This window comes from Cynoglossus semilaevis, unplaced genomic scaffold (assembly GCF_000523025.1).
Source record: "Cynoglossus semilaevis isolate Cse_v1.0 unplaced genomic scaffold, Cse_v1.0 scaffold1507, whole genome shotgun sequence".
Classification (NCBI taxonomy): domain Eukaryota; kingdom Metazoa; phylum Chordata; class Actinopteri; order Pleuronectiformes; family Cynoglossidae; genus Cynoglossus; species Cynoglossus semilaevis.
Genome location: NW_007585114.1, coordinates 421801 through 436050, shown reverse-complemented (window position 1 = coordinate 436050; position 14250 = coordinate 421801). Strand labels below are relative to the sequence as shown.

The following is a 14250-nucleotide window of genomic DNA, read 5'->3' as shown; positions in this document are numbered from 1 at the left end:
GGGGGGGCTGAGGAGCCAATCACAGCAGTCATGGACATAGACAATGAACATTCTGGACGGTTCTCCAGTCCATCACAGGGCCAGATATAACAGCAGATAACTATCCATACTCATATTTAAACCTTTGGTCTCTTGTCCACGTGCCCACAGTGTCCACAACCTCATTCTATATGTTTTTGGACAATGAAAGGAAATAGGAATTACTCAATAAATTCATGCAAAAATAAAGAAAAAAATGACGACTCCAGACTAACAGATGTCTCCAGACTGGTGATCACTTACTGTAAGGCAAGAGTGCTCACCACCCCCTTACTGGTCCACAGGCCAGTTAACTAATATTTTATTAAATATTGTAAAAATGTAAATTCAAATGATGTTCTGAGGTCATCTGGCCTAGATGAAAAAAACCCTGCCACATTCTATAACACTCAACTAATATATATATATATATATATATATATATATATTACAGAGCTCTAACAAATACATAGCCATTCTAACCAATGTAGATTGCATCTAAATAACTGGGACATTACCTGGAAGGAGATCTGAATGTGTAGCAGGAAGAAGTGAGAGGCAACTTTTTTTAGAGGAAACAGTTTGAGGAAAAGTTCACATGTGTGACCATGAGTCCATGGGAGTGTGTGTCCATCAAAAATTAACTGACAGGAAGATTAAAGCTGACACAGTTGGGTTTTTTTTAGAAGTGGCAGCATTGATGGAGTCTGGTCTCCAATGTCTGCCCAAGGTTCGGGCTGCTGCTCTCAAGGTTGGCATGGGGCACCCCGCTGACAGTGCACAGTCCAAGATGGGTCCTACTTGTTGGACATTCATTATCAAACTCTGTTTGTGCCTTTCATCTGCAGCTCTCTGCAGCACTCAATGTAAACTACAGAGGCACCTTGCAGCTTGACATCTCTCCATTCACTCTGTACCTTAAACAGCATGCTGCCACATCAAAGAGACGCCGCTCTCTTTGATGGTGCAAAAAGAAAGAGCTCCAATGATCTGCTAAAAACCAGCGCAACTTTCTGGAGCCTTGTTTTATTCATCTTCCATCTTCTCTAGAAGTCACTCTGCAGAAGTTCAGATTGGAGATTAAAATGTGGAAAAGTTGAATTACACATGATAGAAATGTGTTGTCAGAGGATGTATGTTATGCCACAGCTATTTTAGGTTGTGGGTTCAATGTCTGCTCCACTTCTCAAATTGTACCTGGACCTTTTTTTGTCAAGGTAATTCTATTATAACTCACCTCAGGAACGACACTTACAGTTTTTATTTTCCATCTTTAGTTCTTTGTTTACTTTGATCTAACAATTATGTTACAAAATACAAAACATATTTTAAAAATTGTAAATATTAGGTTTATTGTTTAATCGGTGACTGTTGCTACTTTGCACTTATAATCTACTATAAATTAGCAGCCATACACTGAGCCAGGGTCAGGAGGAGAGTCTTTACATTAGAGATAAAACATTGTAAAACATATGATTATGATAAGTCTGATGTCCCACGACTACTGCCAATGTACGAAGGCCACTGATGGCGGTGGTGCTTTCTGCTTTTAGTGTAAGAGGCACAAAAATAGTGAAACTACAAAGACGCATTTGTGAGTAGGATCTGACAAAGACAGAATCTTCTTCCTTTCTTTCTATTCATCGAGAGTCACTACAATGACTGCAGAAAATAAATTTAGCTAACTGTAATTAAATCAAGTTTAACAAAAGAAGTGAGGCTGACAGTAGAGAGTGGATGGAACATGGCTGGAAATGGCTCCAGGAGCAGAGATACTGAACATCGTACGGCTGTTTCCTAAATGAATGAACTTGACAATAATTGAAGTGTTTTATTTCTGCCCTTCTTCCCCCCACATAAAAGGCTGCCATGCCAATTAGCTCTAATTCTCCTTCTCCCTCTTGCTTTTTATGCTCTTGAGTAGGCAGGGACCAGCATATTCTGATCATTTGCATTATCCAAAGCCAATCTGCTTTGAAGTTCTGAGATTGTGTAAGAAAAAGGATCCACTTATCACACATGAAAAATGTTCAAAGCTCATAAATTCACTGGAACAGATGTACATTATCATCGGATTTGCCATTTCCCTCTCTCTGCTTCTGCGTTGGTAATAGACTACCTCATGTCCTTCTCATCGCTCAGCGTTTAGCATCCTGCCTTTACAGGAGCTCGCACCCTGCTGGGCCAGCCCACACTTCAAAGCTCACTGTCTATCGGCTGGAAACAAAGCCCACGGAAGACATTATGGCAGCCTGTCATTTCCACATATTTATGTCAATATCGTTTTTTTTGACAGACTGTTTGCTATAAACTGTCTCCTTGCTGCTCAAAAAACATCTAGCAGGAAACACCTCACACATGCATGGAGAATGTTCTCTCTGACCAAGATCTTCTAATGCTGCAGCTTTTCTCATGACAGTAGCAGACATAGGGTCAAAGGTCACATCTTTAAACCTTACATTCTAGTTGGAAAGTTGTGCAACTACTACATGACATTTAATACAATATAATGATATAATAGTTAGGGCTCATAGGGTGTGTGTCTCAAACCGGATAGGTTGGCACACGATGTTCAGTAACAAAGAATTACCAAGGAGACTCAAATGACTAATTTGTTTGTAGTGTGAAGCAGTCATAATAACCTGGTAAGCTGCGTTATGATTAGACGTAATGTTGGTATGACGGCTGCACCGCCTCCTTCACACAAATAGACATGTTCCTTAAAGGGAAGCCTATCATGTTACTGAGCCGAGGTTTCACTGTGGACGGTCCGAACACAGATAAGCTGTTAATCTGTGTGCGTGTGTAGAAGCTGCAGTCAGCCACTTTTGGCACTGAAGATGGTTTCACGTTCAAATCTTTGACAATAACCGACAAGCACAGAAGCCAGATTAATAGGTTCATATTTTAATAAATGCCCACCCCGCTCCCCCGGCACAGATTTGCTAGCAAATAAATAAAGCAATTAAACAAATACAATCTAATCATGTCATAAAACCATTAGGAAGGAGAGGGAAGGGAAGAACGGCTAGTGCTAAACAATGTTCTTTCATCAACAAACACCAAGAAAAAGTGGGTCTGTTTGTGGAGACACAGAAGCAGCTTCAGACGCAGACAGAAGACAGTTCGTCTCCGCCGAGTCAGATTGGCGTGGCAGATTACTGTAGCGGGATTAACAAACCAACAGCATAGGCAAGTGAGATAGCTTAATAGTTAATCATTGTACATAGGGCTCTTCTTCTACATAATGCTGGTTCAACGTCTGTCCATTACATATATACTGTACATCAGATTTGTTACAAACAAGTTAGATATTAGCAATAGTTACTAATGTTACACCCAAACTTGGCACTGAAGACTGAATATCCTTTACAACAGGACAAAGGTGGAGAATCTAAAGCAGTCGAAAGACTCGTCTTCCAAATTTAAAAAGATTTACTTTAAAACGGCAGGCGTAAATACTAATAGACAAACAAATAAGTTCTGGTACATTTTTTTAAAAAAGAATTGAGGACACAAACACCAGATTCAAATGAAACCTCAGGTTTCTCAACACACACACACACACACACACACACACACACACACACACACACACACACACACACACACACACACACACACACACACACACACAGAGAGAGAGAGAGAGAGAGAGAGAGAGACAGACAGAGAGAGAGAGAGAGATGTAACACCACAATAAAACAGTTAACTAAAAAGATTAAGGCAGTAAAGTACAAAGTGGGGGGCGTGGAGCTTTTGAAGGGGAAAGGTGCTCAGCAAGGCCATTGAATTCCAATTTAAATATTTTATCTCTGTTTTTACCACAGTGGGGGAACTTGAACTGAATTGTAATTGTATTCATTTTGTTTTATTTGGGAACAGCAGTTGTAAGTCTGTCTATTGTTTTAAATAGAGTGTAGATTTGTAGCTGTGAATGCCTCCGTGTGTTGGGACAGTGGACTTATGTAGAAAAGGTTAGGCCACCACACGATTAAGGGAAGGAGAAAATAATGGATGTTTTAAATTTAGTTACATTTTTATTTTTATACTCCATAAATCTGTGTGTTTTAGTTTAGTTTTGTAGTGGAAAACAAAAGTAAATTGTAGTAATTTTATAACTTTTTCCTCTTTTTTAAAAAAACATTTTCACACAACCAGATATATTTAGTGTTTAAAGTAGGAGAAGTAATGGAGCACAGCTGAGAAATCCATAGGTAAACATCCCTGTGATAATGACGAACACTTTCTAGTTAAAATGTGTGATATTTAGGACACTTTCACTCATTACTCTAGAGAAGAGACAAGCCCGATTGAAGTGAAAGAAGAACATACTGCAATTCTGCTGCCATCAACAACTGTGTGTTTATAGTAGCACCAGCAGAAGAGTGTGGTGGAAGACAAGCACACAGACCCTGTGGGCAGGACAGAGGAGACAGTAGTGAGTTATGGGGCTGTTGGAGACTGCGGGCCGGGCTCTGTGTTATCCGGCACCAAAAGAATGAGACAGCTGAAAGGATCCTATCATTGCTGCACCATGAACAAAGACCTGCTGACAGCTGCGGGACAGGAAGATGCCACGGAAACACAGGGGGGAGATGTTTGACCCCAGGTCAGGAGCTGCACAAAAGAGCTACTGGGAAAATGTTGGCTTTAATGTCACAATTCCAAAATCCAAAAAGGGAAACTGTGGTACATGACAACATTGAGGCAGATTGATTGGAAATGTACATTTGAAAAAATCTGGTATACTGAAAAATAAGTGTTGCATGACAAGGTCAAAGTCTTCTATTAAAGACTTGAAATGTCTGAAACAAAAACATAAAATGGCAACTTTAAAATTAAAATATGAAAAATGGATTTTCCCCCTTTTGTTTGGAAACTTTTTTTTTCATAATGCCATTTCCAAAAAATGTGAAGTGGTCTACTGCAGAATAAAAAAATGATCAGAGCTGCAATCCCGCCCCCCTGTGGGTTGGTGAGGAAATGCCATGCTGGAAGAGAATAACAAACACACACACTTTCTGAAGAAAAAAGTTGGATCAAAAATTAAAAAAAAATAAAAATATAGCTTTTGACTGACTGTGTGTAAATACAAAACAATAACAAAATCATAGCTTACCTACATCATGGCAAATATTTTGCATGACTGCTGTAATTCTGTGTTCCTAGCATTGTGTACATGTGATTAAGCTGCTATGGTTTGTGGTACTAAATTTAAACACACCGTTTGGCACAAAGACCAAGACCTGCACAGCTTTACAAGATGTGTATCTTTGATATCAGGGGTAAAAGGCCTGAAAGCTCTGTAAACATTTGTAAAGGTATAACCATGTACCTTTGAGCAAGTCCTTAAGTTCATGTATTTTCACCAAGAGTGGTGAAAAACACTGTTGAGAGCCAGGAGTGTAGTTTTGTCGCTGCAGAAATAAACGCCATCAGATTGCAGACACAGAATGAAAAGCTTAAAAAACTGAGAGGTGACGGAGTTTGAAGTGTTGTAGACAGAGTGAAACAACGAGTGGTCATAAAAATGCATTTTTGTAGGAAAGGAAAGTAGAGTTTCAGAGAGTCAATTAAAAAATGTCACATTATGAATAAAGCTTGTAAAATTGATACCAATATATACCTTATGTACAGTTAAAGTTACTAAAATTAAGGAGCTTCTGGATACTTCAGTTCTTTCGACCAAGACACAAGACAAAATATCTTTAAAAAAAAAAAAACTTCCCAAACGTTTTTAAAAATAACCTCTGGATGCTGAGTCAAGACACTATCATAACAATTAGAATAAGATTAGAGGTAGCAGCGGATTTTGGATTTTTTTTGTTTGTTTTGTTTTTCTAACTCAAAACACTTCATATGTTTCCTTCCCATTAATGATATAATGTTAGTTTAGAACAGAATCTTCATTTTTCCTCCTTCAAACTGTTTTAAATACTCACGCTCCTGGGAGCACACTCTAAGTGGTTTTTAACAAACACCAGTGTTGTGACACTCACACACATGCACTCACACACAATCATCAATTCTTCACACTTACACCAACATCCCCGCTGCCCTCTCACTGATTTTCCTTTATAAAATCATCTTTACAACAGCTTTTGTCTTTTCAACTGTCAGTTTACCAAAAGCTTGTTGGCACTAGGCATCTGGAACCATTGTGGTGCTGGTCCACAGCTGTAGTGGGATAATGATGTCCTTTAGCTCCTCTTCAACCTCCGCTCTGAACCTCTGCCCTGCTTCAAACTCCTGCTTTTGTATATCTGACCAGACTTTTATAACATTGTTGACAACAGGTCAACACTGCACCGTCTGTGTGTCTGACCATCCTTTCTTTGTCCCATGTCAACATTGATCAAGTGCAGCGTTTTGGAAGAGAAAGCCTGCAGCAATGTCTGATGATCTGCAGTTCAGTTTAGTCAGTCAGCGGGATTTCTCAATGACCCAACAAAAGGTGAAAATTCAGGACTGATAAAAATGGTGGTAGTGGTGATGGTGTTCATGGTGGTGGTGATGCTCGTGCCGCTGCACCACTTGAGCCAATCCTCCTTCATAAAGCAGCACACTGGGCAGGTCCCTCACCTGTTCCTTCTCCACCATCGGTCCTGATGAAACTACAGGGCCCAAAGCACGAGAGCTCTGGTTCTCCTTGGACCGTTGCTTGTGCTTGCGGTAAGGGGCTGTGGACTGGAGAGGAGGGGTCTGGCTGGGCAGAGCAGGAGGTGCTGCAACACCTCGGCTCCTCATTACTTTGCCACTGTTGTGTACGGTTGGTGTGCGGCTGTGGGACTTGGGGGAACGGAGTGCGTGTTTCCCTGAGTCCAGACCTCGTGGCCGAGGAGGGTGGAGGCTGTCCAGAGCAACAGTGTCCACAACAGTCTGCAACCGGCGGTGGTGGGTATGGGTGTGGCCGTTTTCTGGTTCATGGGAGCGTGAACGAGTCTGGTTGGAGGAGCGGTTCTGGTGCTCAGCCTTTGCCGGCTCTGGGACTGGAGCTGTGACAAAGACAAAGGCATTTGTAGAAACTAAGGGTGATTATAGCATGACAGCAAAATAACCAAATAAGATCTGGAGAAGTACAGCATCTTTGAGCCAACGCAGGTCGAATCGCAGACGAACCAGACGGACCACAGCAGCGGGAAAATTAAAATTAAGCTAGTGCTAATAACCAGAGAAGTTAAAAACCTTTATAAACATGGACATTGGAAAATGTAGTAACTGTGAGAAGATTTCACCTGGATATTAACTTTGTAGAATTTACAGAATGTACCTAATAAAGTGGCCAGTAACTGTGTTCAGCTCTCAGACAATTTTTGGTAGATCTTTTCTTCAGGTGGTCGTTTACAAAGTTACCATAGGCAAAGACAGGTTATCACCTGGACCAGTCTCATATAATTTCTTTACATCTCTAAAGGTTTGGTCTTTTCAGATCAAAGGTTCTGCTCATTCAACCAAATATGTGTTTGAACAACAGGCTGTCCAGTCTTAGCCTTAAACACTTGATGTATTGTTCCTTCTTAGGTTCAGATGTTTGCACTGGCGAGGAGCTCAGCAGACTGGTAGTTGTACCTAATTTCTCCAAACAGGTGGCGCAGTAATGAGGGCCCCTGGACGAAGCTTCAAAGGCCCACGGTCTGTGGTTCCATTTACCCTGTCCCCCTCTTTACCCCTGGCCCTGATCCACTCACCAGTTCCAAAGCGGGATGTGTAGTTCTCGATGCCTGCCAGGTCCAAATAGTGGTTCCTACGTTCCAGGTTCTCATCCACACAGTGGCGCTGGCAGCCCGGCTGGGTGTGGTGGTCACTGTGGTGGCGCCTGTGGACACAAGCGGCACCTTTCATTAGTTAGCAGTTTAGGTCAGTGAGGCTCAGTATGGTAGTGTTTGGAGAAACTAAACAAGTGCTCCTTATGATCAGGCAAAAGCAGAGTGATTGTTGGATAAATGACATTGTGAGTAAAAATTCAAGGGTTTGGACCTCAAATATCTGGACATAACGGTGACTCTAAATTCACTCTGACTGGCTTTAAAGAACATGAGAGAACAGTTTGGGCAAAACACTTATAAAGGTGAAAAAACTAATGAAATTCTAACCAATTCCGTACTTCTGGTACCGTATGTCATGGATACAAACATGTGGTTAATAATTTAACAAACTAGGTTATAGCTGAGATCAGGTGAGTGTATAGCAGGCAGTAATATAAAAGTCAACCCATTCATTTGCAAATAAAAAAACACCACTGCTGCTCATTACAATATATCTTTTCAAATAAATGTTATATTAAAAAGAAAATCAGCAATACGGGCTGTGGTTTTCATTTGGCAAGGCTTATTTGATGCATGATAAGCTGACAGACACAATTGACAAAATGATTGCGAGCGCTGTAGACTGTATGTTGCTAGGCTACAGGCAGTTTTGAAATAATGTTTCATTCTGTACAGTTGGATTACCAGTCAACTTGTGATTGTCTCGCTTTCTCTCTGCATTTCTTTAGTGACCACAGACTGGGCCACTCTGAGTTTGTGGCTGGGCCATTGAATATGCAGGTTCATAAAGTTAAAAAAAAGATCAGGTGTTGAGTGTTTTACCTTAGAAGGGCTCGGGTCTTCTTGTCGACACTCTTAGGGTCTTCTATACACTTGTCATTTTTCTCCCTGGCGTTGGACAAGTCTGTATACGTGTGAGAGACGAGGCTATTATCAAAGAAGAACTACACAGTGCAGGCAGAGACACAAACACACGACGACAGTCACATAGGGCTCAGAAGAAAGCAAGCATTGTTTTGAGGTTTTACTTTGAAGATCTATAGAGAAGAAGAAAAAAACAACAACTCTTCATTTATTCTATTTTCAACCCTCTCTTATACGGCATGGAATGAAATAAAGAAACACTGCAGAAAAAAATTATTAAGGCTGTGGGATCTGATACAGTTTGAAATTAGCATGAAGGCAACTGGCAATATTTTCAAAGCTCTGTTTGAATCTCTTGATGGATATTTATAGCCAAAACAATGGGATCCAAACACACAGGAATATATATACTTTTTTGTGATATTTCCCACTGAATGCTTGTTTATCAAGTTATCAGGCAGAGAAGTTGAAATGAACGTAGATGTTTTTTTTCTCCTGCAGTTCTGAAAAAGGAGGGCAGGAAAAAAGACAACTTTGGAGAAAAAAAACGAAAAATGGCTGTGGTTATCAAAAGAGCTCGGCACATCTCTTAAGGGTTTCTTTCAGAGTGTTTGAAGGCGTTTGAGGGAGGGGGGCCCACTCTTGGCTCTGTCACTCCTTCCGTCATTAAATATGAACCCCATTGAGCAGAAGAGATGGAGCGACGGGAACAAAGCTCTGACAGGCCTAAGCTGCTGCCTTTCTGCAGGAACACAAACATGTCTCTGGTTGAGCTGACAGCAGGCAACACAAGAGGGACCCCCAAAAACACCCCCTCCACCTACCCTTCTCTTTACCTCCACCCACAGTGTTAACGCAAGCTTTACCTGCTGCACCTTGGGTACAACTTCTCCACCGCTGGCTGCAATCAGGGGCCACGGACAGCTTGACACGCAGAGTCTTACTGCTGCTGGGAGAATGGTTGACTGAGGCGTCCACAACCTCATAGATGGTGTGAAGCAGACTGGTGATGTCCTGCACATAAACAGTGGCAGAGGTTATGTCAACATTTCAATGCCAAAAGTAAAACCATACAGAATACATTTTCAACATTGCTTCACACGTATACCTCCCTCTTCTGTAACTCTGTGCGTGCATTGTGACATTTCTGCTTGCTAGGCATTTAAAGAAGTGACTGAAACAAGAGCCAACAGAGAAATGCACTGGTGTCGGTTGTTTTATTTCTGCTTTCCAAGTGAAGCGATCAGACGGAGCGAAGAGCTGTTTATAAATTCGTAAATAGAAACATCCTGACAGAAGCAGAGGAGGCTGACTGAGATGTCAGTCATGTTACAGCTGAGTTTGCTTCACACTATCTCTAATTCCTCAACACTTTTCTGATGTCTGCACCAGGAGCTCTGCTTGAGCAGGGTTTCAAATATATGTTACACAAAAGAGCCTGAATACTAGAGGTGTTTAAAAAAAAATGAGGACAGAAATAAACTCAGTGTTAGAGTGATCCATAGAAAAGGGCTGTGGTGTCACTGGGCACGAAGCAGAAGATCATTGAATAGAATGAAAAGAATGAAAGAATGAAAGGAATTTAAGTGAAATGTAGATTATATTTGTGATTTAAAGTTTCACAAAAGTCCTGGTGTTTTATTGTTGTGAAAACACAAGCTACAAACACAGCTATTTAAAACGTAAAAAGTAAATGTTGAAACCCTACAAAAGGTTTCCGAATACTAATGTCTTGGTGCATGAAATGCACTGCCGTCAGTGTTATATTTCATATCAGACTCTTTTTTCAACCTTATAAAAAACATATCATTAAACATGTATTTTTATAAGATATTTTTATGATTTTAAATGATCTGTCCTTAACAGCCCTGTTCCGATGACTGGCAAACCCCGTAGATGCTCGTTTGACAAAACTGTTTGATAAACACAGGAGAAAACCGGGTTTCCCATTGATTGTTTTTTTTTTAGCTTTCTTTCGTTTTTGTCACAAAATAAATCTTTTTTTTGTGTCAGTCTTCTGTAATGTCAAATTGTGTTTTTTTCACACTATAAAAAAACTAATCCACACGATCTCTACTTTACTTTGCCTGCCACAGAAAAACAATATTGAAAACAACTACATTTAAAATGTTCTGGTTTTCTGGAGTGAATGCAATATATGATATTGTGGAGTGATTTTCAATGGGTTTTTTTTCTTTTCTTATTATTATTTAGAGTTAGGGGCTATTCTATTGAGATTCAGTGTTCATAAAGAGAACTGTATTAAATTAATTTACACAGTGTCTCACATCTTATTAATGTCTTTCTTAAGGCAGGTTCTTTCCAGGGCTGAAATGAAAAAAAAAAAAAACAGCTAAGATTAGCCTCCAATATGGTCTTTAGGAATCAGTTCCACCTTCATCTGTTTTTTTATTTCTTTTTGTAAAACATCTTTTATTTGTGAGAATTAGTGAAACAAACAAAGACTTTAGTTTTCTTTCCACCTCCAAACTGTAGCTTGTCTTCTCATGAGCTTCAGAGCCACAGGCGATGCCAAGAACGATGTGCAGCAAACTACACAGAGGACAGCTCCAGTCTGTTTTACTGTTTCAAGTTTTTCCTTCAAAACACCTTTTAAAGGTGTTGTCTCAGACCCGTAGCAGGCAGACACATTGCTTCTTGAAGCAGCGAAATAACACACGACTGTGCTGAAATTTTTTTTTTTAAGACTAGGGTTAGAGATTTACAGTTTTTAACTTAATAACAACAAAAATGTCAACTGTGGAAGTAACCAAATCATTATCAGTTCAAATGTGAAGAGGATTTGTCAATGCAAATTCTGAAAGTTGTGTCTAGTATCACATCTACAGATCTTGAGTGTTCTTGATGAGGAACCAAGCAGTGATATGTTTTTAATTTTGCTCATAATTACCTCTCGAGTCACTTTGCCATTGTTGTCAAAGTCGTAGAGTGTGAAAGTCCACTCTTGTCTGTTGTCCTCCTCCACGGACACCGCACACTCCAACTCCTGCAACAGCACAGAGTGGAAATGTCATCAGCTAAAGGTGAGTGAGTTAGTGTGAGTGTGTGTGTGTGTGTGTGTTTTCTGTGTATGGTGCCATTGAACTGGCCTCATCCAGAAGAGAAACAAGTTGTTTCTAGCTTCTATTTCCCTCAGAATGAAGATGAAAATCAGACAGCAGACTGTTGAGCAGTGAAGTTCTTTATTGTAGTGTATTGTAGTACAAATGTTGAGCAGTGAAGTTCTTTATTGTAGTACAAATTAACTAACAAAACAGTAACATTTGGCAAAATTTGTTGGAAAACAATTCAAGTGTGATCAAATATCCCCCAAAGATAAGTACAATCAGATCCGAAAATTACATTCTGAAACCAACAGCTGTATTAGCCTTAATAAATATCGCTGTTTTGACAGATTCAATGCATACTATGATTTAACACCATGTCCAGTTTGACACTTACTTCAATTTGGAGCTGCTTCTGTAGTCCTGTGGGAGACTGTCCAGCCTTCTCCTGTATTTTCTCCTGCACACAACAGCTGCCCGTCTTCTCTGGGGGCAGAGCCACTGCAGGGACACACACAGATGAAAGGGAAAGCCTTAGGAGGGGAGGGTTAGATACTGTTTTGACCTCAGGATATGTCCCTGTTGTCCTTTGTTGCTTGTTACTAACACCCTGTTTTTGAGCTCTGTGGAAGGAATTAAGTTTGTCCATACATTCAAAATAAAGATAAAAATAAACTGGTTGTTAATGGTAAAATAAATTGACACATGGCATTTTAAAGCTTCCAGACTAGTTACTAATCTAATCTTTACTGCTGAGTAATACTTTGGTAATAAATACATCATAACGATGTTCTGTTTCACTTTAATAATAATTATTATTTTACTTTAATTAATAATAAAAAAGGTAAAACAACGTCTTAGATAGAAAGATTCTGTGAATAGTTATTTAAAGAACAGTTTATTTGGAAGATTTGTGATGTTCTGTGCAGTGGTCTCCCATTATAAATAAAAATAACAAAAATGTCACCATCAGGCTTAAGGGTTTAGCTTCAGTGTTGGATGTTAACATAGATCTAAGGCCTGTGGGTTTCACGATCTGCTTTGAAACCCAATATTTGAGACATGGAATCACAGATGCACATAACATGTACCATAACTGAGATCTAGACAGTGCACATGTGGACTATTGGGAGCCTATGTGGGCTGTAGTTTTCCAGAAACACCATGTCATCACCTTCTTATTTCTCACAAGTTGTCATAAAGGTGTATGTTTCTCCTCTGCTCATTTCTGCTGTGTAGACATCCTTCCTCCACCAATTAAAGAGCTTTGAAAAAAGAATTCACACAACCAAAACAGAATACACCACTCTCTCTTTCTTCCTCCTCCGCTCTCATCTCACCACACTTTGAAGTCGCGCTCTCAAGCCTTTTGAAAAGAGGATCAGACTGGCTGTAAAACAGAATCACTAATTAATTAAGCCAAGTCAAATCTGAAACACTGTTTGTTGGCTCGCCAACAGAGCAGACACAACAGCACAATTTCTTTCCTCTAGATCCAAGGCGGATCAAAGCAGACCTGTCTCATCCCTGGATAGAGGAAAATGCCAGAAATTAAAGCCATCGTCCCAGGGAGCTTTCCTAGAGTTTTTGGAGAGGACTGGCATTTGAGGGTCCCGCTGCTTGATCATCACATTGCTCAAAGGGAACAATGTGTGCAGGGGGCAAATCTGTTCTATACCAGGCTTAATATGTTGGTGAGATGCCTATCGCACAGCTAATGAAATAGCAGGACGAGCAGCAGTAATCTACCACCACCCTCGCACCTTCAATGCCCCAGCACACCACCAACTCAAACATTACTGCCTTTTCAGCTCATACACACACACCGGCCCACAAACACAAGTTGAATCAGGCTGGCAAACCAGCGTACCAGGGTTTCCCACAAATGTTTCCCACAATCCTGGAGGTCGATGTGTCTGTTTTTAACATCAACTGATAAATCTGCCGGGGTGAACTAAAACATGAACCTATTCTTTTGTAACACTTTTTGGTGCTCTGACAAAACACCTCACATTTGTGACATACTGTTATATATTATGTTACACAACACTAAAACACAGTAGAAAAACCTCAAAATGTGTTTATTTATATTAGGTTGTAGATAGTAGAATATTAAATGTTGTATACATATGTATTTTGCATATTTCATACATAGTTAAAATATGAATTGAGATACACTTGAGAGGTGAATAACTAATGTTTGCAGACAACAATTAAAAAATCCAAGACGGAAAAACAACTACAGTGACTGTCTCACTTAAAATAAATGCAGGGTGATAAATACCAATAATTAAAATGAAGAAGAACAGAACAGAACTCACCTTCTAAGCGGAAGTGTTCGTCACCAAAACCGTCAGCACACGCTTGCTCAATGGAATCCTGTGAAATAAAATGAGACAAAATTGTTATCACTGCTTATGGATTGATTATGAAATAACTGTTCATGTTACAAGGCACAAATCTTGTAAAGATTTGCTTAAAACTCAGTCAGGGGCTAGGAACTCAATTCAAAGTGCAAGTAATTAATACAGAAG

At 39.9% G+C, this 14250-nt stretch overlaps 1 protein-coding gene across 1 annotated transcript in view; it reads right to left on the bottom strand.

Annotated features, from left to right (window-relative positions):
• Window positions 1-3646: 3646 nt before the first annotated feature.
• Window positions 3647-14250, bottom strand: part of nkd1 (NKD inhibitor of WNT signaling pathway 1) — a 27440-nt gene continuing 16836 nt past the window's right edge. Inside the window, exons 4-10 of the mRNA XM_008337208.3 lie at window positions 14038-14095; window positions 12114-12217; window positions 11563-11658; window positions 9518-9665; window positions 8610-8691; window positions 7710-7837; window positions 3647-7016 (exon numbers count right to left, since the gene is read on the bottom strand). Coding sequence (XP_008335430.1) covers window positions 6484-7016; window positions 7710-7837; window positions 8610-8691; window positions 9518-9665; window positions 11563-11658; window positions 12114-12217; window positions 14038-14095 — 1149 coding nt within the window. The 3' untranslated portion in view covers window positions 3647-6483. The remainder of the gene's footprint in view (window positions 7017-7709; window positions 7838-8609; window positions 8692-9517; window positions 9666-11562; window positions 11659-12113; window positions 12218-14037; window positions 14096-14250) is intronic.